At 39.0% G+C, this 25,619-nt stretch overlaps 1 protein-coding gene across 21 annotated transcripts in view; it reads left to right on the top strand.

The window, feature by feature from the left end:
- LOC128695868 (vinculin-like) overlaps window positions 1-25,619 on the top strand; it is a gene marked incomplete at its 5' end in the record, with an annotated part of 191,280 nt that overhangs the window by 101,185 nt on the left and 64,476 nt on the right. For 8 of the 21 annotated variants that reach the window (XM_070084912.1, XM_070084910.1, XM_070084904.1 and 5 more), the window contains 3 exon segments: window positions 16,404-16,463; window positions 16,704-16,814; window positions 17,151-17,225. In XM_070084912.1, the coding sequence (XP_069941013.1) occupies window positions 16,404-16,463; window positions 16,704-16,814; window positions 17,151-17,225 (246 nt within the window). 21 annotated transcript variants of the gene reach the window in all.

The following is a 25,619-nucleotide window of genomic DNA, read 5'->3' as shown; positions in this document are numbered from 1 at the left end:
GCCAACAGCCACGTTTTAGCTGCGCATGGAATGTGCCCAAAATTTGTTGTCCCAAAATCGAAGGGGTCTGGATTATTAAGTCAGTATTCTAATTAAATGTATTTTCCCCATGGAATGGTTCCAAATTAAAAAAAAATTATCTTAAAAAATTTTTTCATTTAATATGTACAGTATAATGCCTCTGAATTTTTTTAGACAGATAAGTTCCACCAGCATTCAGTCTTGACCCCTTCATGTATTTTCATCCTCATATCCAATATTCCTGTGTGCTATTTTGTTCTTATTGTCTGGATCTACTTAATGATTGAGTCAGTGTGTTCTATAACTTTGTGTTGATGTACCAGGCTTGGTAAACAGCACACATATATTGTTGTATGTTTTTGTGGTGAACATGCTTATTTAACAGTAGGTGCAAGACAAAATTAATGCAAGTATATTAAAATATTTGTTTAATATAGGATATCATCATTTATATTTACACTATGTTCAAAACCTTTTGCTAAATGACACTGTACATTACTATAATATCTGTTTATTAAGTTTGATGTATAACATTTAGAAATAATTCTCTGTATAGTAAATGCATCTCTTTTTAAGGATAATTTAGAAGATTATCATGATCATTGGGTAACAGCAGTGGTTCTTTATCCCCAAGATCATGGCTTAGTTTTGTTATCAGTCCATTTTGAGTGGGTCACCAAGGGTTTCTAGTAACTGGGAGAGTTTTACATCCCAGGTCACTCATGCTCAAATATAGAAGTCTGAATTATATGCCTTTAATAACAGCACAGCACAGTGTGTTTTACTTGACAATGGTCAACTGTTCATGTAGTTTTTGCGAGAATATCTTTATTGCCATGGTTACATAGTCAGTTGAATAAGCTATGAAATATATCCTGTTAGAAAAATAGTAAAACACAATACAGAGATAAGCTTCTCTATCTCAGATTCATGTATAACACTAATTGTGGGGTATTTGGTAAGTACTTCAAATAATCCACTTAGGTGTTATCTCAAAATGATTGGAGACCAAGCATTTTCAAGTCATTAGAGTGTACATGGTAAGTACTGTAAAGGTATTTATAGTTGAGAGAGCAGGTGACAAGGAGTCATGAGGTGTAAACCTCCTGACCTGAGTATGTCAGGTCAGGAGGGTGGTGTGTGCTGAGAAGCATGTGAGCTAGGGGATCCCCCAACTGGAAACCTTCATGATTCATGGTGATGGTGTCTGTGGTATTTTCCACAATTAACTTTTCTCATCATGATCCACTTAATGTGTGAAACTGTTACAGTGCAGAAACAGATATTGTTGAGGTTATTGGTCTGACAAGCACATTTGTGTTCATATAAACCTTATCACTTACATATATTTTATTGAAACCACTACAAGGGATGGTGTCGATGCCTCCATTGTCCTCAGGGTGGAAGAATGTAATGTTGCAGGTGACAGTGGTAGTGACATAGCTAGTTTTTTTTTTTTTTTTTTCAAACAAATTGGAAGCTTTCTCAGGTTCTGTGGAAGCAAGATTAAAAATTGGTTACTGCTAGTGTTGACTCTCGGAGTGTTAATTATTCTCTGTGTTCTCATACAATCCTGTATGAAAGTGGTAAAGAAATGTAAACTGTGGAAGATCTTCATGATTTTGAGGCACTCATTCTTCCAAGAAATAAGGGCTGCAGAGTCTGAGAGCCCTTAAAAAAAAAATACTCAACAGCACACCTCTCTTGCTCTCAGTGGAGGTGAAACTAGAAATGAATGAAATCATTTGGTTGGTGAAATTTTAGTACACTCTAAATTAAAGGGAGTTGCTTGTGTTGTTCTTGTGTATAAGGATGGCAAGGAAAGGAAGAGTGTTGTTGTTGAACTGTGTTGGTGTAAATTTACTAATATACAGTACGTAGTAACATAGTTCAGCAACTCGGAATTACTGGATTCCACAGGATAACTGGATAATGCTTCTTACAGTTGGCTTCAAACTTTTGGGGATGGTGGTTTGCAGTCAGAAGGCTCTCATTGTTATTGGGCTGTACAAGTCCCAATTTGTAAATTTTGTTACACAAATTATTATATTAACTCTTAAACTGTCCAAATGTAGATCTACGTTCACCTGCGTGGCACTTCAAATATTTTGAAAAATAAAAAAATGTTTTTTTGTTTTTAAATTTAAGAGGGGTATTTTCTGCGTGGTATAAGACCAAAAAAAAAAGAATTTAGGACCAGTACTTACCGAGATATAAAACCATGAAGTTGGTTCTGGATGCTCACCTGACGGCAGCATCCAGTCTTGCTGCTTGCAGAAGTGTTGCTGATTTGCCTTTTCTTCTCATTTTTATTTTAATTTACATAATTTTTATGTTCTGATAATTACAGTTTATAATAGTTCTTGTGATTTCATAGCCAATCTTTGTTCTGACACTAATATTATGTACTGAAATAGTACTCAAATTGTAACAATCACACTGACAGGTGGACATTTTCACCTGCCCTGGTTATTTACTATTGTCTAGAAATATTCACAAAGTATTTATAGGTCCCAGCAATGTTTTAGACACGCTGGAGTATGAACCTCCTTGAAGCATGATGTTATGACAAGGGTCAGAATGTGCCCTGCTGGAGGGGGAAACCTTGCCTTTATATGTTTTTACTCTTGCACACAAACATGTCTTTGTATGTCTGTCTGTCAGTCTATCTGTTTGCCTGACTGTCTGTCTGCCTGTCTATCTGTTTGTCTATCTATACATCTGGTATAAACCTTGGTAATAAATACCGACAAGTTGGTTTAGAAAGACACATAAGCAAACACTATAACATATTTATTAGAAAACGTTTCGGTCCTGGGACCTTGATCACTTCTAACATACAGAGGTAGAAAGACATTATATACATAGGCGGAGAGTGAGATGTGACGCACGTGACCTGAGGAATGTCATAAGAACATAAGAATGGAGGAACACTGTAGAAGGCCTACTGGCCCATGCAAGGCAGGTCCTTATCAAAACAACCCCTGCCTATGATGAGGACGGGTAGACGATGAAATCATGTGACTCCTGTGTTGTTGGGTTGGTGCTGCTTAAGTATCATGTATGCCATTGTTTTTGAAATTTTGTAGTTTCCAGTGTTGCGTTCTATAGTGTCGGTGACGACGATTAGTGAGGCTTCTAGGCACTGTCGGCGTCACCGTCAGTTCCCATCGTTCTTCATCCGAGATTGCAGACTCAAGGCACAGGCTATCCTCAACAAACCGCCCATGGAACAGCCCCCTAAACAGTTCATAGTACTCCCATGTGGCGATGTTGCCACGAATACTCGCCGGGCACTTGCTATGAGTAACATCAACGTTTCCACCATAAACACATCCTCTATCAAAGACCTCACTACGAAACGCAGCCCCACACCTCTAACTTCTACAGCAGGCGTCTACATTATCCCCTGTGGGTTCTGTCCCAAGAAATATGTAGGCGAGACAGGCAGAGATCTTGCAGTCCGCCTGAATGAGCATCGAAATGCCTCTAACAGAGACGATGTAAGGTACACCTGTGTCCTCCACAGAGACTCCATGGGGCATTTGATGAACTGGAATGAGGCACAACTCGTTCTCACCGAACCAGACCTCAGACGCCGACGGTGCCTAGAAACCTCACTAAACGCCGTCACCGACACTAGAACGCAACACTGGAAACTACAAAATTTCAAAAACAATGGCATACATGATACTTAAGCAGCACCAACCCAACAACACAGGAGTCACATGATTTCATCGTCTACCCGTCCTCATCATAGGCAGGGGTTGTTTTGATAAGGACCTGCCTCGCATGGGCCAGTAGGCCTTCTACAGTGTTCCTCCATTCTTATGTTCTTATGACATTCCTCAAGTCACGTGCGTCACATCTCACTCTCCGCCTATGTATATAATGTCTTTCTACCTCTGTATGTTAGAAGTGATCAAGGTCCCAGGACCGAAACGTTTTCTAATAAATATGTTATAGTGTTTGCTTACGTGTCTTTCTAAACCATCTATACATCTATCTGTACATCTATCAGTCTGCCTATCTGTCTGTTTGTCTCTCTGCCTAGTTCTGCTTATCTGTCTGTCCAATTCAGCTTATCTGTCTTTCTGTCTTCTGTGTGTGCCTGGAGTGTAATATGAGCTCCTTGAATAATTGTGTTATGAAACCATCAGATAACAGTGACATTTGATGAATGTGTGCTGCTGAAGGGGAAACCTTGCCTTTATATGTTTGTACTCTTGCACACAAACATGTCTCTGTATGTCTGTCTATCAGTCTGTCTGTCTATCTGTACATGTCTGTCTGTCTGCCTCTCTCTGCATCTGTCTGTCTGTATCTGTACATCTATCTGTCTGTATCTGTACATCTATCTGTCTGTATCTGTACATCTATCTGTCTGTATCTGTACATCTATCTGTCTGTATCTGTACATCTATCTGTCTGTATCTGTACATCTATCTTTCTGTCTGTCTGTCTGCCTAGCTCTGCTTATCTGTCTAGTTCTGCTTATCTGTCTTTCTGTCTGCCTGTGTGTGTCTGTCTTTCCATCTGCTTGTCTCTGTCTCAGGGAGCGGCTAGTAAACCTGTTGGTTTGTGGTGTATGTGCCGCTCCCTGATTGCTAAGCAAGTGACACTGCTATTATTTGCATCATGTTTATTTATGTCTTATATCTACAAACACTGTATAGCACTTGGCCTGGAATTTTTGGGTTATCCTAGGTAATTTACATTATGTATAATAATTGTATTTATGAGTACATGTGAGAGACAGAGATACAAATAGTGATATAGACAGACAGAGATATGGACAGAGATATAGACAGATACAGACAGAGACAGCCAAAGCCAGCCAACTAGCCAGCCGAATACATAAGAAGAAGAAACACTGAAGCAGGCCTACTGGCCCATGCAAAGCAGGTCCATGTCACCCCCTGGCTTAGACCAATGATCCACCTAGTCAGGTCACATCCAATGAAAGAAGGAGCACAACATCTGACCTAGTAGCACAAGCTAGTCAGGCCCAACTCACACCCACCCACACCCACTCATGCATTTATCTAACCTATTTTTATTTTCCTCTTAAAATGTGAGTGTTAATATGACATAACATCAGTGAATATTTGGTGTTTGCCACTGTATTTGCTCTAGCTGGCGCTCAGTTGAGCTGGTGCTCCCACAAGGTACTAAGTGTTCCCAGATTTTTTCCATAGTGCACACACTGAGTGCACAGACCCATTCTTTCATATCTAGGCGACTCAGGCCTATCACACCAAATTTGAAGGAATGAAAAATAAAATGTTGATCTACGTTTGGAGTCTGCTGCACGTGAACATATATCTACGTGTGGACAGTTTAAGGGTTAATTTCCATTCAGTACCTATGATGCTTCTCATGATAAAAATTATATTCTATAAGTTTTGGTTGTACAGTGGAACCTCTACTTACGAGTGCATCCATGTGTGAGTTTTTCCAGATATGAGCAGCTGCTCGATCGATTTTTTGCTTCCAGATGTGAGTGGGCCTCAAAGGAGGTTAATTGACACTGGTGAGGGGGGGCTCTTGCTCTTGATCTAGGGAATTGGATCTCAGTTGTTTGTTGGACTATCTTATTGAAACTTGGGCAATGTATGATAAAAAGATGCTTCTTAACGTACACCAAATATGAAAGAAATCAGACCATAAATAATGGAGTTCACTTCTCAGCCATTAGCCTCCCCTTAGCGGTATATTTTCGTATGGTTTTTATGGTTGTATTCTCGTTTTATTTGGTCTCATGTGATAGAATGGTAGATATACATGTACTACAAAAATAAATATGATTTTAATTGGTTTCATGATGAAAAGTACCTTGAAATTGAGCTCAAAATAGCAGAAATGTTCGATTCTTTGGCGACATCAGTGGTAGACACCATGAGGTAGCAGTGGCAGACAGCGTGAAGCAGCAGTGGCAAACAACATGAAGCAGTGGCAGACAACATGAAGCAGCAGTGACAGACAACATGAAGCAGCAGTGACAACACGAGGTAGCAGTGGCAGACAACATGAAGCAGCAGTGGCAGACAACATGAGGTAGCAGTGGCAGACAACATGAAGCAGCAGTGACAGACAACATGAAGCAGCAGTGACAGACAACACGAGGTAGCAGTGGCAGACAACATGAAGCAGCATTGACAGACAATATGAGGTAGCAGTGGCAGACAACATGAAGCTGCAGTGACAGGCAACATGAAGCAGCAGTGACAGACAACATGAAGCAGCAGTGGCAGACAACATGAAGCAGCAGTGACAGGCAACATGAAGCAGCAGTGACAGACAACACGAGGTAGCAGTGGCAGACAACATGAAGCAGCATTGACAGACAATATGAGGTAGCAGTGGCAGACAACATGAAGCTGCAGTGACAGGCAACATGAAGCAGCAGTGACAGACAACATGAAGCAGCAGTGGCAGACAACATGAAGCAGCAGTGGCAGACAACATGAGGCAGCAGTGGCAGACATCATGAGGTAGCAGTGGCAGACAACATGAAGCAGCAGTGGCAGACAACATGAGGCAGCAGTGGCAGACATCATGAGGTAGCAGTGGCAGACAACATGAAGCAGCAGTGGCAAAGTGTAGCATTAAGAGTGTAGCAATTAATTGTAGTATTAAGAGTGTAGCAATTAAGTGTAGCATTAAGAGCGTAGCAATTAAGTGAAGCATTAAGAGTGTAGCACTTATAAGTCACTCTGTCTGACTTTTTTGGGTTATCCTAGGTTCTCTACACATGTAGTCAGGAGCAGGAATGGCCGCTGTGGTGGCCCTATAAACTCCAACAACAATGGTTGCTGTCACCACCACTAGCCACATACCTAATGACATGTATTCATTCATTCTAGTGTATATATCATGTTTCTATGTTATTAATATTGTTTATTATATCATATTACATGAATTGTGATAGATAAATAAGCTGTAGACTTGATATTAGGGAAATTATTAAAGTATTTTCTCGTGCCTGGAATTCCACTGGAACGAATTAATTCCATTTCAATTAATTTAATTGAGGAAAATTGACTCTGCAAACAAGCAAATCCAGTTGCGAGCAAGGACATGGAACGGATTAAACTCGTAAGTAGAGGTTCCACTGTACAGGTGCAAATTTGCTAATACATATACTAAAAATTAAAAAAAAAAAAAAAAACTTGGAATTGTTGGAGTATATGTGATAACTAGAAAATGCCTCATCTGGTCAGCTTCAAGCTTTTGATACTGGCATTTCTTACTTAGTGGAAGATTTAACTTTTACTGGGCTTTGTGATCTCAAATTTGCTAATTATATCAATACTCATATCAGTACACCTATACACCAGCACAGATTCAAGAGCAAAGGTATACAACCAATTTATCCAGCAAAGAAAAAAAAAAGGCAAATGTGGTCCCTATATATAAGCGGGACAGACAGGCTGGTAACTAATATGCCTAATGTCAAAAGTTCTGGAAAAGATACAAGGGAAAAGGATATTAGAAAGAACACTTGGTGAGGATATTCTTTACATAAATCCAGCATGGATTTAGAGATGAAAAATCCTGTCTTACAAATTTACCTTAATTCTGTAAGAGGGCTAAGCAGGCTGCATCTTCTTGGACTGCGGGAAGTCATTACCACACCAGAGATAAGTCCAGAAATTGGAGGAACAGGCAGGGTTAAAAGGCAGTGTTCCAGTTTGTCAGGAAGTGCCTGAATTACAGAAAGCAGAATGGGAGAAAGTAACAAGTGGGGTTTTGTAAGAATCAGTACTAGGACCATTACTGTTCCTAATATATATGAGTGACCTTCCAGAGGTGATAGTCCTATGTGTGTATGTTTACCATTGATATAAAACTAATGAGAAGAATAAAGACAAGACATAACAGTAATAAGCTTCAAGAAAATTTCAAAAGACTAGAGATATGGTCAAGCAAGTAGCTTTTTAAGTTTAATCTGAACTGCTTTCTCATTCTTTTATTTACTTTATATGTATGTACCTGTCTCTCTTCCTGCTGTTCTACTCTCCTTTTTAATACAGACTTTCTAAATCTTCTAGGACTCATTCATAAATCTTAAATATATGAAGGTAGTGAAAATGTAATGCCATTTTTCTTGGAGAAGACATCCAAATTATAATTTATGGAGATAATGATTATTTAATTTGCTAGGCATCCTTTGTAGAAAGATGTTGTATACAGTAGGACCCCTGTATCCATGGGTTCGGTATCCAAGGTTTCAGTTATCCACGGTTTACCATGTCCCAGAAATAACCCTTAATTTTGCTTAATGATGGCCTCAGAGTGCAAAAGTAGTGATGGTGGAAGTTCTTCAAAGCCTAAGAGAAGCTGTGATGTGCTTCCCATTAGTGAAAAGGTGATAATTCTTCACTTATTGTTCATAATTTATCATTTAATATTATTTGCTTAAAAGTTTAAATATCACTTAAATTTCCTGAAAGAAAAGATATTATTTTAATGAATTAAGTACATGTGAAATATTATGAAGAGAAACAACATAGGTTTAGTGTGCTAGGAGAGTTCCTGGAGACCAGTGGGATGCAGTGGTTGTCCTCTTAATGAAAATTTTTTCTCTCCATAAAACATACTCTAGTCTAGTGCATAATTTTATATTTAATATACATTACTGTGTTAAAGAATATTTTATCATTACTATATGTAAAGTAAGGTTTCTACAAAGAATTGATATAAGGAGGGTGGAGTATATGGAAAGTAAAAGAGAAGTTAAGAGAGTGGTGAGGGAGTGTAAAAGGAAGGCAAATGAGTGAGTGAGTGAGGTTCTGTCAACAAATTTTGCTGTGAATAAGTAAAAGTTATAGTGAGATTAAAAGGTTGAGATGAGAAAGCCTAGGGACAAAAATGTTAAAAGTAGGTAGGGATGTAGTTTCGAGTGATTGGTACTTTTGTTCATTAAATGTTTGAAAGAGGGGTAGAAACCTAGGGATTGGCAAAGAGTGCATATAGTTCCTTTGTATAAAGGAAAGAGAGACAAAAGAGAGAGTAAAAATTATACAGGAATAAGCCTGTTGGGTATACCAGGTAAAGTGTACTAGAGTTATTACTGAAAGAATTAAGGGTAAGATGGAAAGCAGTATCACTGATGAACAAGGAGGCTTTAGGAAGGGTAAGGGATATGTAAACTAAGTGTTAACATTGAAGAAAATAAGTTAACAATACAGTGGAACCTCAAATATTGAACTTAATCCGTTCTAGGAGTTAGTTCTAAATTTGAAAAGTTTGAAAAGCGAAGCAATATTTCCTATAAGAAATAATGGAAATACAATTAATCCATTCCAGAAACCCAAAAGTATTCACAAAAAATACATTATATAGAGATTAATTATAGTTTTACATACACACAACAAATATAGTGTTCAATTATGTATTAATAAATTTAAATAAATGTAAAATAACATTTTACTTACCTTTATTGAAGATTGTTGATGGCATCTGGAAGATAGGGAGGAGGAGAGAGGGAGTTGGGGTTAGTGTTTGGAAGGAGAATCCCCCTCCATGAGGACTTCAGGTATCAAAGCTCTCTCTGGGGTTACTTCCTCTCTCTGTCTTTTAATGCCACTAGGACCATCTTGAGAATCACTGGACTCCTGTCTCACAAAATAACTGTCCACAGTCCTCTGTTTCTGGTGCCTCTTTAAGATTTCCCTAAAATGGGACATGGTTCTGTCACTGAACTTGTTGCAAAGATGGCTTGTTTCAGCTTGCTCAGCTTGGACACCATTCCACTTCTGTATTATTTCCTTCTTCACATCTATAGTGTTTCTCACTTTCTTTACCACAGGGGTACCACTAGCAAGTTTCATTGCTCCCACTGTAGCTTATTTCACAGTCCCACAAGCACTAAACACAATGAAATAATCGTAAAATGTTTGAATGAGAGCGCAGGTTAATGTTCACTCAAGCATCAACAAAACCAGACTGGCTCACGGTGCCTGCGTGGGGACACGGACAGAGTGGGCTGCCGGACAGGTCTGGTACCCAGCGGTTCGAAAATAGGGGCGAGTTCGATAATAGGGACAAAGTTGGTTCGAAAAAAGGGTTCTATTTTCGAAGAGTTCGATAAGCGATACGTTCGAAATTTGAGGTTCCACTGTACTTAAAGGAGAGCAAGCTTTCATTGCATTCATGGATTCAGAAAATTTATATGATAGGGTGGATAAGGGAGCAATGTGGCAGATTTTGCAAGTGTATGGAATAGGAGTTAGGTTACTGGAAGCAGTTAAGAGTTTTATAAAAATAGTTAGGCTCAATTAGAGTATGTAGGAAAGAGGGACACTGTTTTCCATTAAAGGTAGGCCTTAAACAGGGATACATGATGTCACCATGGTATTAGGGAGAGGTGTGGAATTAAAATATGCAGAAACTAATGCTAAGTGGGAGTTGTCGCAGTACATTTTTGTTGATGACAGAGCTTTTGAGAGATTCTGAAGAAAACTTGGAAAAGTTGGTGAATGAATTTGGGAAAGTATGTAAAAGAAAGAAATTAAAAGTGAACATTAGGAAAGGGCAAGGTGATGAGGGTCACAAATGATTTAGGTAATTGAAAACTGGATATCAGATTGGAAGGAGGGAGTATGGAGGAAGTAAATGTGTTCAGATATTTGGGACTGGACTTGTCGGCAAATGGGTCTATGAAAGACTGGGTGAACCATAAAACTGATGAAGGAAAAAAGGTGGGTGGTGCATTGAGTTATCTGTGGAGACAAAGAACATTATCCCTGGAGGCAAAGAGGGAAAATGTATTAGGGTATAATAATGGTACCAACACACTTATATGAGTTGAAGTATGGGTTGTGAATGTTGTAGCGAGGAGGAGGCTGGAGGCAGTGGAAATGTATCTTAGGGCAATGTGGGGTGTAAATATTATGCAGAAAATTCATAGCTTGGAGATTAAGAGGAGATGCTGGTTTACTAACAGTATTTAGCTAGAGGGGCTGAGGTGGGGTTGTTGAGAGGGTTTGGACATTTGGACATTTAGAGAGGATGGAGCAAAATAGAATGTCTTGGAGGGTGTATAAATCTGTAATGAAGAGAAGGTGGGGTAGGTGTTGCCCTAGGAAAGGATGGAGGAAGGAAAATGGTTTCTGGGACTTAGAGTTGATGGAGTGTGAGCAAGGTAACATTTTGTGAAGTGATTCAGAGATGGGAAGTATAGTGCCCATACTCTGAAGGAGGGGTGAGGATATTTGGAGATTGGAGAGGCATCTGAACTGTAGTATCTTCATGCCTCTAGCAAAACAGTGATGGAGTGAATGATGGTGAAAGTGTTTCTTCTTTTTCAAGTCATCCTATCTCAGTGGAAGATAGTCGGTGTGTTAAAAAAGAAAATGTAAAGTAAGACCTCTTGTTGTGTGCACTTTTTCAATATAATGCTGTTTTTTTTTTTTTACAAGTCGGCTGTCTCCCACCGAGGCAGGATGACCCAAAAAGAAACAAAATCCCCAAAAAGAAAATACTTTCATCATCATTCAACATTTTTACCTCACTCACACATAATCACTGTTTTTGCAGAGGTGCCCAGATACAACAGTTTAGAAGCATATATAAAGATATATAACATATCCCTCCAAACTGCCAATATCCCAAACCCCTCCTTTAAAGTGCAGGCATTGTACTTCCCATTTCCAGTACTCAAGTCTGGCTATATAAAAATAACGGGGTTTCCTGAATCCCTTCACTAAGTATTAGCCTGCTCACACTCCAACAGCTTGTCAGGTCCCAGAAAATAATTCGTATCCATTCACTCCTATCTAACGCGCTCATGCACGCTTGCTGGAAGTCCAAGCCCCTCACCCACAAAACCTCCTTTACCCCCTCCCTCCAACCTTTTCAAGGATGACCCCTACCCTGCCTTCCTTTCCCTCCAGATTTATGTGCTCTCCATGTCATTCTACTTTGATCCATTCTCTCTAAATGACCAAACCAACTCAACAACCCCTCTTCAGCCCTCCGACTAATACTTTTATTAACTCCACACCTTCTCCTAATTTCCACACTCCGAATTTTCTGCATAATATTTACACCATATATTGCCCTTGGACAGGACATCTCCACTGCCTCCAACCATCTACTTGCCATGTCCCAAGCTTCACACCCATTTAAGAGATTTGGTGCCACTATACTTCCATACATTCCCTTCTTTGCCTCCATATATAACTTTTTTTTTTTTTTTTTGTCTCCACATATACCTCAATGCACCACTCACCTTTTTTCCTTCATCAATTCTATGGTTAACCTCATCCTTCATAAACCCATCCACTGACACGTCAACTCCCAAATATCTGAAAACATTCACTTCTTCTATATTCCTTCCCTGTGATATCCAATTTTTCTTTATCTAAATCATTTGATACCCTCATCACCTTACTTTTATCTATGTTCACTTTCAACTTTCTACCTTTTCACAGCCTCCCAAACTCATCCACTAGCCTTTGCAACTTTTCTTTAGAATCTCCCATAAGTACAGTATCATCAGTAAAAAGTAACTGTGTCAACTCCCATTTTGTATTTGATTCCTCATAATTTAATCTCACCCCTCTCCCCCACACCCTAGCATTTACTTTTTTACAACCCAATTTATAAATATATTAACCATGGTGACATTACACATCCCTGGCTAAGACCTACTTTTACTGGGAAGTAATCTCCCTCTCTTCTACACACCCTAACCTGAGCCTCACTATCCTAATAAAAACTCTTTACAGCATTTAGTAACTTATTACCTATTCCATATACTACTTGTAACATCTGCCACATTGCTTCCCTATCCACTCTTATCATATGCATTTTCTAAATAAATAAATGCAATGAAAACTTCCCTACCTTTATGTAAATACTGTTCACATATATGCTTCAATGTAAACACTTGATCTATACATCCCCTACCCACTCTAAAGCCTCCGTGATCATCCAAAATCCTACTCTCTGTCTTGCCCCTAATTCTCTCAATAATAACCCTACCATACACTTTTCCTGGTATACTCAGTAAACTTATACCCCTATAATTTTTACAATCTGTCCCCCTTACCTTTATGTAAAGGAACTATGTATGCTCTCTGCCAATCCCTAGGTACCTTCCCCTTTTTCATACATTTATTAAACAAAAATACCAACCACTCTAACAATATATCCCTCCTGGTTTTAACATTTCTGACATAATCCCGTCAATTCCAGCTGCTTTACCCCCTTTCATTCTACGTAATGCCTCACGCACCTTCCCCACACTCACATCCTGCTCTTCTTCACTCCTAAAAGATTGTATACTTCCCTGGCCAAAGCATGAAATTACCATCTCCCTTTCTTCTTCGACATGTACATGTGTGTGTATATATATATATATATATTTTTCAACAAGTCGGCCATCTCCCACCGAGGCAGGGTGACCAAAAAAGAAAGAAAATCCCCAAAAAGAAAATACTTTCATCATCATTCAACACTTTCACCTCACTCACACATAATCACTGTTTTTGCAGAGGTGCTCAGAACACAACAGTTTAGAAGCATATACATGTACATGTACGTATAAAGATTCACAACATATCCCTCCAAACTGCTAGTATCCCGAACCCCTCCTTTAAAGTGCAGGCATTGTACTTCCCATCTCCAGGACTCAAATCTGGATAACTAATTTCCCTGAATCCCTTCACAAAATATAACCCTGCTCACACACTACAACAGCTCGTCAGGACCCTAAAACCATTTGTCTCAGGACCCTAAAACCATTTGTCTCCATTCACTCCTATCTAACACTCTGACACCTGCCTGCTGCATGTCCAGGCACCTTGCACACAAAACCTCTTTTATCCTCTCCTTCCATTCTTTTCTAGGACGATCTCTACACCCTCCTCCCCTCCACTACAGATTTATACACCCTCCAAGTCATCCTAATTTGCTCCATCCTCTCTAAATGATCAAAACACCTCAATAACCCCTCTTTAATCCTCTGAATAATACTTTTAGTAACTCCACACCTCCTCCTAATTTCCACGCTACGAATTTTCTGCATAATATTTACACCACACATTACCCTTAGACATGACATTTCCACTGCCTCCAGCCTCCTCCTTGCTACAACATTTACAACCTATGCTTCACACCCACATTGTGTCAATATCAGAAATTCAATCCTCACTTTTCGTGAGGGCCTACAATACATGTCTGTTCATTGGTATCATAAAAAAACTTCAGATTTTAAAATCTATTTATTGATTTACCTATGTTAATGTGGAAAATTTTTATGTTAAATTCATTATACTTCTAAACTCTTCATAATTTTTTCACAAGCACCTTATTACTATGGAGACTTGCAAGGTGAGATGCATTTGAGAACTAAAGGTAAAACACACTTGATTTATTTACGACTGGGATAGAACTGAATGCCCTTCTTTTAGATTTAAGCCCCAGTGCATTACAGTATTTATTCTTGAGTGAATCTAGAAACTTTTGATTTAATAGGTGAATTAAAAATAGCTTAGAACACCTTTAATTGAATAGTATATGCTTAGCTTTTGTACTTCACCAAGTAATTGCATGATAATTTTGTTTATGTATTATATAGTAGTTTATTCCATTTTTATGTAACAAACATAATGGCATGATATTCTATTATACGTAGATTTTAATGCCTATTTTGTTTCAAACTAAATCATCTGCATTCTGAATCATATGTAGTACATAACTATATAACATAAAGTTTGTAACTAAAAATGTGTTGTGACAAATGTGTTGCCTGGTTAGATTTAACAGATGTATTCCCAGTTTTGATACTTGGAAAGCAATTCTTATCAATTCATTTAAGGTAATTAATTTTTATATTAAGAAACTCGTATTATTACACAGATAAATTTTATTTTAATTGTTTTTATTTTTGGAAATGGTAAATAGGTTTGATCTAATTACTTAGTTATACCTATTAGTTGTATAGACAAATCATATTTTTGTTGCCTTTTTTTTTAAATTTACCATAAAACTTCCTTTTGAGTGAGAAAAAGATTTCTTTCTGTATCAGATACCATAGGAGAGCCTAGTAGGAATATAAGCATGTCCATATATAGTAATACTCTGTTCACATGACTTGTGCTCTCACATCTAGAATATTGTTTAGTGTTGACATCTACATTCAAGGAAAGCAAGATATCGCAATTAGAAAATATGTAGAGATCATTTTCTGGCCTCGTAGAGCCAATAAGGCAAGTAAATTGCTGGAAGGCCTCAAAGAAATTGGAATGTACTCTCTGTAGTAGGGATGAAACATATGCCTGATAATACAGTATATGCATGGAAGATACTTGAGGACTATGTCCCAAACCTACACATTACCATAACTATCTGGAGTGAGGGGTATGGGAAGAAATGTAAATTAAATCCAGGAAAAATGAGAGAAGCCATAGGTATAGTAAGAGAACATTGTGTCATCATCCATAGTTCAAAACTGTTAGACCTGCTTCCAGCAAATATCAGAAATATTTCCAGGATAAGTGTAGAAATCTTCCAATAGAAACTGGATCTCTACCTTCATAAAGTTCCCGATCAACTACGCTGTGATGACTGCGTGAGCTAGTGGCCTCCAGTGACAACCTGGTTGAATAGGCAAAAGAAACCCTTGCACCCAGTCATGGTTATGTCACTTTCAATACAAAAGGAGTCACACCAATGTTGGAACTCCTCAAAGCACTTATGCTCTAATCTCTAGAAAATTTTGTCCTCACAGCTTCTGTAGAAAAAGAAACTCAATGAAATTAGGGTTGTCATAATTTATGTATAGAGAATAGTGTTAACATTTGAGGCCATGACCTAAATTGTCTACTGGCATGCATAATAAATATTGCTGAAAGGTAGTCTTCTAGAGAGACTGGACAAGCCCATGCAGGTATCACTAAATCATGCAGGTTGTGATAGCTATGTAGAACTGTTGGTTGCAGACAGCAACAGCCTATTGCTTAGGTGGAAACCCTGGCCTCTTTCCAGGCTGCAAGAATAGACAACCTCTCAAAGCAAATCAGTTGTGCCATAGGTAGGGTTTTGAAGCCTTGAACTGCAGTGTATAACTGTAATAAATACAGTTTGATTGATTTTTAATAGGAAATGTTATGGGTAATGTCAGAATGCATTGTTTTGGTTAACCTTAGTGTTTTTTTGCCATATAGCATAAATTTAGACAGGGGTTACTTTTTAAATAATATAATGAATTTAAATATGCATCATGAGATATAATTTAAGGAATGGTGTTACTGTACCTTTTTTTACTGCCTTTTTTTGATCACCTCATTATCTATATAATACGTGTATTCACTATTATTTTTATTAATATATTTACACTTTTGCTAAGCAGTTGTTTGGGCTTGTTACAGATCATGGCAGCAGTAATGGACACTTTCCTCATGGTACTCACCCCCTCTCTAATAACCTAGGTACTAATATTTACCTGTTTTTGGTAGTACATATTTTGTGGATTTGGTGTCTATATTTTGATAATTGTTATAAATTTTAGTTACTATAATATTTAGAAAATCCCTCTTTTTGTTCCTACATGTATTAATGTATGTTTTTTCTAAAATACTTTATAACCATAAGGTATAAAAATAAATTGTTTTAATGTGTATGTGTTTGTGTGTATAACTGACAACATTCACACGTATACTTATATTCAGTTGGCAGTGAACTTGGAGGTGCTGCATCTCCATACAGTTCCCAGGAGCGAGCACATTCCTTCCATTCTCAGAGTGCTGAGTTATTAGCCACTGTGCCCAAGTGGGATGCAGGTACTTAATGAAGCTTTCTCAGGCACTTGTGATGCAAAACAAAAAACGTTAATGCTGATTACAAGCAATAAATAAACCTGTACTTTAATAGATGTTTTTTGAATGCCACAATTTCTATATTTTTACTCTCCTCACAGTGTTTTTGCACTTAATTTAAGCAAATTAAAATAAATACTGTTTTAAGGGTATGTTGTGAATTAAGAATGAGATCATTTATAGTAATATTTGTCATTATAAAATGCTGTATGTGTTTGTTATAAAGTAATTGAAAGTTTAAGCTGTGTAGCGCAAGTTCCTGTGAAAACTGTACCTAACCTTTTCCTTACATATTCCCAGCAGACACATGTGATGCTCTCTCTGACAGTTACACCGATGATGAGCTGCCAATGGATCCTTATTCCCACTACAGAGGTTGTTTTGCCGTACCACTGTATAGGAATGGATGGAGACAAATTGGAATGTTGCAGTTTGATATTTGCCTTTCCTGAAGGGGGAAATTTTTGGATTTCATATACTATAAAATACAAATTAGAAATGTTAAAGGCACTGTTAAAATTCACATTCTTCTGTCACAACAATAGAGAAGAGGTAGATCAAGTAAGATTTTTTGAATCCCAGCTCTTGTAAGGTTCTGTTTAACCCTTTCGGGGTTGGTCCCACACTTCTCGGCCATGAGCTCAGCTCACTCGGATAAGCTGTGAGTGGTAAATTTGGGCCTAGAGATGAGAGAATGGGTCTGTGCAGTAAGTATGCATCCTATAGAAAAAATCCTGCAGCAAGCAGTGCATAATGGGGAAAAAACTGTGACTGCATTATTGGTTTAAAACAGCAACTTTGTGGTGTATTTTCATATGAGTTTTATGATTGTGTTCTCAGTTTCTTGGTCTCATTGATAGAATGGAAGATGTATTATAGAAATAGAGATGAAAGTAGCTTGAAATTGACCTCAAAGTAGCAGAAATGTTCAATTTTTGCTGATATTCCAGAGGACACAAATGATGTCACTCATTCAGTACGTGTCCAGGTGGCCAATCTAATATGCATTTAGGAATGCACTGACATTATTTGTAAATTATTACAATAATGTAGTGGTCTTCATAACAGTAAATCTTCTATTTTTTGTATGAATAAAAATTCAAATGGAAAGCAAGCATAATATAAGAGGCCTGGGAGATGTAACTCATTAACAAAGGAAATGGTTTTTTAGTGCCAGGAATGTCTACATTGTTTATTCTGGACCCTATTTTTAACCCTTTGACTGTTTTGGTCGTATATATACATCTTACGCACCACTGTTTCGGACGTATTTATACACATAAGTTCTGGCGGCTTCAAATCAAGCAGGAGAAAGCTGGTAGGCCCACATGTGAGAGAATGGGTCTGTGTGGTCAGTGTGCATGCAGTGCATAATAAGAAAAAAAAACTGACCGTTTTTTTGGATTAAAATGCTGACTTTGAGGTGTATTTTCATATAGTATTTATCGTTGTATTCTTGTTTTCTTGGTCTTGCATGATAAAATGGAAAACATATTACAGAAATAGAGATAATTTTGATTAGTTTCACAATGAAAACGACCTTGAAATTGGGCTCAAAGTAGCAGAAATGTTTGATTTTTACCAATGTTCAGGAGTAAGCAAATCACACCACACATCCAATACACGTCAACTGGGGAGTTTAATATTCTTTCACTAGTTCACTGATATTATTTATACCATTTTTACAATAATGCAATAGTCTGCATAAGGTAAATTTTGTATTTTTTGTATGAATAAAAAATCAAAATAGAAAGCATGGTAATATAAAAGGGGCCTAGAGACATAACTAATGAACAGAGGATATGTTATTTTAGTGCCAAGAATGTCTACATTATTTATTCTGGACCCTATTTTGAAATTGGCATCTTTTTTAATTTGCGTGAAATTGGCCATATTGCCAATTTCTGACCACTTTATTGGGTAGTTCAGATCGGTAAATGGGTAGTTTCTTGTAGTCAACTGATAGAAAAAATGGAGTTCTAAAGAAGTAGCTATGAGTTTGGTCAACTGGAACAACGGAATTGGCCAAAAGCAGAGCTCAAAGTCAGTGAAATCGCCGATGCGTATATGTTGCCGGGACCGCTAACTTCACGGGAGTATAATTCCGTGAGTTTTCGACCAAATTTCATACTTTTGGTGTCATTACCATTGGGAAAAGATTCTCTATCATTTCATAAGAAAAAGTAATTTTTTTTTTTTCCAAAAATTTTGCAACATAGAATGACAGTTTCAGAAAGGGGCTTGCGACAGTTAAAGGGTTAAACTGGCAATTTTTTAATTTTGTGTGAAATTGGCCAAATTGCCAATTTCTGATCACTTTATTGGGTAGTTGAAATAGGTAAATGGGTGGTTTCTTGTACTCATAGAATAAAAGGAATACTAGTGTTATAAGTTTGGTCAACTGGAGCAATGGAATTGGCCGAAAATAGGGCTCAAGGTGGGCAAAATCGCTGTTGTGTAAATATCACCAAGACCTCTAAGTTTGCAAGAGCTTAATTCCATAAGCTTTTCATCAAATTTTGTACTTTTGGTTTCATTTCCTTTGGAAAAACATTCTCTAACATTTCATAATTTTTTTTTTTTTTTTTTTACAAATTCTTTGACCCTGAGATCAAGTTTGAGGTCAGGGGTTTCAACTCTGAAAGGGCTAATAGAATTCTTTGTTTTGAAAAAATTATACTATGACACAATTAATCCTCTGTGGCAAAAATTTAATAAACACTATGCTCATGATAATATGTACATATCTATTTCTATTTATTACTCACTTTTAGGTCAGTTATATATCTTTTAAACCTTTATAGCTTCTAGTTTCCTCTATGTTTCCTGTCCTCTTCAAAGGAGCCTCCTTGTAGTGATGAAGAGGCTTCTGGTCTGAGGAATTGGACCTTTCAGTCTTCTTCCTCAGACCGAACCTAATTACCCCCAATCCTCCCTTCCCTATGCCATCCACCCCATCCCCCCTTTTCCCCCCCATTCCTCCCACCTCCCAACCCTCCCCTTTTTCCCATCCTGTTTGTAGCCTCTGGGATCCTCTCCTCTGGCATTATGGTTTCTAGGTAGGGAGAAGTGTGCCGAGGTTCATCTCACTGTTTGAGGTTCCTAGGGTGCGGTGTAGTTTGCTGTGGAATCTGGATTATCTGGAGGTGCCCTGCTCCCTTCCCAGATTTCTGAGAAGTGGGCGGGGTGTCCTGCAGGTGATGAGTGTATCTCCAGAGGCTGCCTGTCAGTTCTGGGAGGTGGCAGCAGAAGGAGGTATGCTTTGTGGCGGGTTTCCGAGGTGGCTTGGTAGATCTGAGGTTGCTATCCCGGAGCGCTGGTTTACTGGCGTGATGGGTAGAGTATGGCATGGGTTCCACGCTGCATCTGCATTGCTTGTGGTCTTGAAGTCCTCTCAGATGAGAGGAGGAACTTATGGCCCTTTCATGCCTTCTAGTGACTGTTCCTCCACTTTCCCTTTTTTTTTTCTCTCTCTCTTAAAATAATAATAAGAAAGAAGTCCTACCATCATGGAGTCTTTCTTCCATGATAACCCTCCTCCTCCCAGGTCCCTTCTTGTTACCATATCCTGTTCTGACCCGGGTTTGTTATTGGGCCATTCTCTAGACTCTTCACATACCCCTGTACTTTCTGCTCCAGGTGCTGGGGCTCCGCCCATTTCTGTTAGTGCCTCTGCCTCTTGGATGCGTCTAACTATTCATCCGTCTTCCCCAAATATTGTGCGATGGTTTTCGGATCGCCCACTCACCTCGGGTCAGGCCACCCGCGGTACTATGCCTAAACATTCCAGACCATTTACTGACAGTAGTTCTTCAATGTCTACTCATTCTACCCAAATATGACCTACATGACACTCACTTCCTTTACGCACCCTATTTATAAGTACGCATTGCACTAAATTCTTTTCCTTACAACCGACATCTGACATCCTTACAACAGACATCTGACCATAGTATTGGTAAGGCTCTTTTACAGCATGTTGGCCAAAAATATCCTTTCATGCTCTTTGAAGCGGTGCACGCATCATTACAATTCAGAATGCAGAACAAGCTCATGGTCTTTCCCATATTACTTCCATAGATAACATTCCAGTCACAATTCACAAGCATGCTACTCTCATTTCTTGCAGTGGTACGATGGTTTTACCACCTACCATTGTACAGAGTGATTTTCTGTCTTGCGGTGATGATATTTTAGAACAATTAGCCCTTCAGGACCTTCCTATTCTCAAAGTGGGTACATATGCCCTACCCGCTCGTGGGCAAAGGCGCTTTCCCAGTAACATTGCCTGCTCAACCTTTGACTGCCGTGAACTCCCTCCGTTTATATCATGGGCCATCGCTTAGAGTTCTGTAAAGTGGTCCCATTTCCTCAACAGCGTCGAAATTGCTGGCGCTTTGGACACTCCACTAAATACTGCAGATCTGCGGCAGAGTGCCCAGTCTGTGGTGCCGCAGATCATACCGATACATCTTGCAGTCTTCCCCTCGCTTGTCTCAATTGCAATGAACATTGTCCTTCTTTTTCCCGCTGTTGTCAGGTCTAACGTAATGAATGAGAAATCCATTGTCTTAGGGAGAGCGATGGCCTTACTTATGCTATGGCTGTCTCTCGACTCCACTTGCAGGGGAATCATTCTTGTATCCCTTATTCGGGAGTAGCTAGACCTCCAACTTTGGCAGTCCCCCCGCCTACCAGCTCCGGTGTTGTGTCTTCCGGGGTCACCCGTCTCTAATTCTTTTGTATTTTTTCCCTCTGGAATCAACACCTTACCTACTTCTACCTCTACTTCTTCTTGCCCGCTTGTTTCTCAGTATGCAAGACCTCGCATGCCTGAATCTTCTTTGTGCCTATCACCTGCAAACCTGAACCTCTCTCATGACCCCAAGTCTCTTCGCATTCCTCCAGTACAGTGGACCCTCGTTTTTCGTAAGCATCAGAAGTCGTAATTTTCGAAAATTGTAACTTTTTTCGTCAAAACAGTGACTCGCGAATCATCGTTTGACTCTCAAATAGTCGTTCACCCCAGACGTGCACGCACGGCCCTGAGTGGTTGTATGGGAAACCCCATACAACCATCACTTCCATCGTAGCCAAGAAAAAGGAAATCATGGAAGCTGTTGTTGCAACAGGGGTAAATATGCTCACAAAAATGAGAACGCAAGTACTCGAAGATGTTGAGAAGTTATTGTTGGTGTGGATCAACAAGAAACAGTTAGCAGGAGAGTGTTATGCAGTCGATAATTTGTAAAAAGGCAAGGCAGTTGCATGCCAATCTCATAAAGAAAATGCCTGCAACGTGTGCTGATGTTAGTGAATTTAAGGCCAGCAAAGGCTGGTTTGAGAGATTTAAGAATCATAGTGGCATACACACTGTGGTAAGGCATGGTGAGGCTACCAGTTCTGACAAATATGCAGCTGAAAAATATGTGTGTAAATTCAAGAGATGCATAGAAGCTGAAGAATTCAAATCCCAACAAGTGTTCAATTATGACGAAACAGGCCACTTTTGGAAGAAAATGCCAAGGAGGACTTATATCACACAGGAGGAAAAGGCACTACCAGGACACATGCCTATGAAAGACAGGCTTACTCTTTTGTTCTGTAGAAATGCTAGTGGGGATTTCAAAGTGAAGCCTTTAATAGTGTATCTCTCTGAAATTCCCAGAGTGGTGTTTGGCCCCAGTGTGAAGAAATACCTCCTGGAAAATAAATTGGAACTCTAAGTGCCTCCTGGTAATGGACAGTGCACCTGCTCATCCTCCAGACTTGGATGACCAAATTGTAGAGGAGTTTCATTTCATCACAGTGAAGTTCTTGCCCCCTAATACCACTCCTCTCATCCAGCCCATGGACCAGCAGATCATTTCAAGCTTCAAAAAACTCTACACCAAAGCAATGTTTCAAAGGTGCTTTGATGTGACCTCAGACACTCAATTGACCCTAAGAGAGTTTTGGAAAGATCACTACACTATCCTCCATTGTATAAACCTTATAGGTAAGGCTTGGGAAGGAATGACTTCCAGGACTTTGAACTCCGCTTGGAGAAAATTGTGGCCAGATTGCGTCCAAAAGAGGGATTTTGAAAGGTTTGGGGCTAACCCTGAGGACCCTATGCCAGTTGTGGAATCTATTGTGGCATTGGAGAATTCCATGGGGTTGGATGTGAGTAGCGAAGATGTGGAAGAGTTGGTGGAGGACCACAACAAAGGGCTAACCACTGAAGAGCTGCAAGAGCTTCATCTGGAACAGCAGCAGACAACAGCTCAGGAAATTGCTTCAGAGGAGGAGGGAGAGACATGGAAGAAGGTGCCGCCTTCAGAGATTAAGGAGATTTGTGCAATGTGGAGTAGGATGGAAAGATTTGTGGAGGAACATCACCCTGACAAAGCTCTTACAAGCCGTGTCAGCAACATGTACAATAACAGTGTCTTGTCCCATTTTAGGGAAATTTTAAAGAGATGCCAGAAACAGAGCCCTCCGGAGAGATATTTAGCCCCACAGGTGTGCAGTGACTCTCAAGCTAGTCCTAGTGGCTTTAAAAAACAAAGGGCAGTAACCCCGAAAAAGCATTTAGTACCTGAAGTCTTTATGGAAGGGGATTCCTCATCCAAACATTATTTAACCCTTTCAGGGTTTCCGATGTACTAGTACGGCTTACGCACCAGGGTTATTGACGTACTAGAACGCCTAAATTGTAGCGCCTTCAAATCTAGCAAAAGAAAGCTGGCAGGCCTACATATGAACAAATGGGTCTATGTGGTCAGTGTGTGCAGTATAAAAAAATCCTGCAGCACACAGTGTGTAATGAGAAAAAAAAAAACTTTGACCGTGTTTTTGTATTAAAACAGCGACTTTGCACTGTATTTTTGTATGGTATTTATGGTTGTATTCTAGTTTTCCTGGTCTCATTTTATAGAATGGAAGACATGTTACAGAAATTGAGATGATTTTGATTGGTTTCCCAATAAAAAGTACCTTGAAATTGAGCTCAAAATAGCAGAAATGTTTGATTTTTACCAAAGTTCAAAAGTAAACAAATCATGCTGAGTGTCCAATACACATCAACTGGTGAGTCTAATATTCTTTCACAAGTGCGCTGATATTATTTATACAATTTCTACACTAATGCAGTAGTCTGCATAACAGTAAATCCTTTATTTTTTGTGAGAATAAAAATTCAAAGTGGAAAGCAAAAGAAATGTAAGAAGGCCCTGGAGACATGACTAATGAACAGAGAACTTGTTATATTAGTGCCAGGAATGTCTGTCTTGTTTATTCTGGACCCTATTTGGAAATTGGCATCTTCTGAAATTTGTGTGAAATTGGCAAAATTGGCAATTTCTAACCACTTTATTGGATAGTTGAAATTGGTAAATGGGTGGTTTCTTGTACTCATTCGATAGAAAAAATGGAGTTCTAGCGAGATAGTTATGATTTTTGTCGACTAGTACACAGGAATTGGCCAAAAATAGGGCTCAAAGTGGGCGAAATCGCCTATGCGTAAACATCTTTGAGACTGCTAACTTCGCGAGAGCATAATTCCGTAAGTTTTCCATCAAATTTCATACCTTGGTGTCATTATGATCGGGAAAAGATTCTCTATCATTTCATAAGAATTTTTTTTTTTTTTCCGAAAAATTTTCGACCCTGAGAACGAGTTTAGGAGAGGGCCTCTCGACCCTGAAAGGGTTAATCCATCCTCTTCCCTCATCCCGTCTTCCATACACTAAGAAGAATCATCAATAAAGGTAAGTGTCATGCTATTATTGTTTCATTCTTCATGTCTCATTGTTTTCTGTGTATGTACATGAAATATAGATATATTTCATGTAAAAAAATTATTTTGTTTTAATACTTTTGGGTGTCTGGAACAGATTAATTGGATTTACATTATTTCTCATGGGATAAATAGTTTTGTAAATCGTCAGTTTTGATATTAGTCACATTCTCTGGAACGGATTAATTATGAAAAACGAGGGTCCATTGTACTTACAATTCCTCAACAGGTTTCCTTTGCAGCCTCTGTGCTTCTTTCTAACCCCTTTTCTGACTCTCACATGGAGGTGGAGGTTCATCCCCCCCCTTGCATAGTCCCCTCTACTCCTGTTCCCCCCAGTCTTCTTCCCCAGTTACCTTCCAACCTCCTTCCTTTCCTGTTCTATGGCAGGACTCTTCTGCCCCCGCCAGTGCATCTCTCTAGGTTCATACTCCCCTCCCCTCCCCTCTCAGACCTCTTTGGTTCCCTCCATAGTTTCCCCAATCTCTACCTGCTCTACCTCACCTGTCTCTGAAATCGTGGTATTGGCATCTTCCTTATCCGCTGAGACACTTGACACTGTCTCCAACTATATTGCGGATATGAAGCCCTCGATGGACACTAACGCGCTTCCTGCCCCTTCTTATTTTTCACAACCCTTGCAGCAATCTTTTCCTTCACAGCATTCTGATTCCTCCTTGCTTACACATTTACCATTACCTCCATACATTGACTTCACTGACCCTAATAGCCCATAGATTTTATCGCTTCTTATTGTAGGAATACCTGTCTTTGTACATAATGACTTATTTACAATGGAATATTCGTGGTAATCAGGGAGAGCTCTAGGTGTTGCTCTCCCAGTTTTCCCCAGTATGTCTTGAGTTACAAGAGCCCAAAATTCATTCAGCTGTTATTCGTCCTGTTTCAGGCTATGTTCTGTTGCATTCTTCTGATCCCTTTTCTGATAAATCATTTAATGAGAGCGTGCTTCTTGTACGCGTTGGTAT

The sequence above is a fragment of the Cherax quadricarinatus genome, chromosome 14, assembly GCF_038502225.1.
Source record: "Cherax quadricarinatus isolate ZL_2023a chromosome 14, ASM3850222v1, whole genome shotgun sequence".
Taxonomy (NCBI): Eukaryota; Metazoa; Arthropoda; class Malacostraca; order Decapoda; family Parastacidae; genus Cherax; species Cherax quadricarinatus.
The sequence above is the reverse complement of the archived record's forward strand: the minus strand, read 5'-3'. Positions and strand labels throughout refer to the sequence as shown.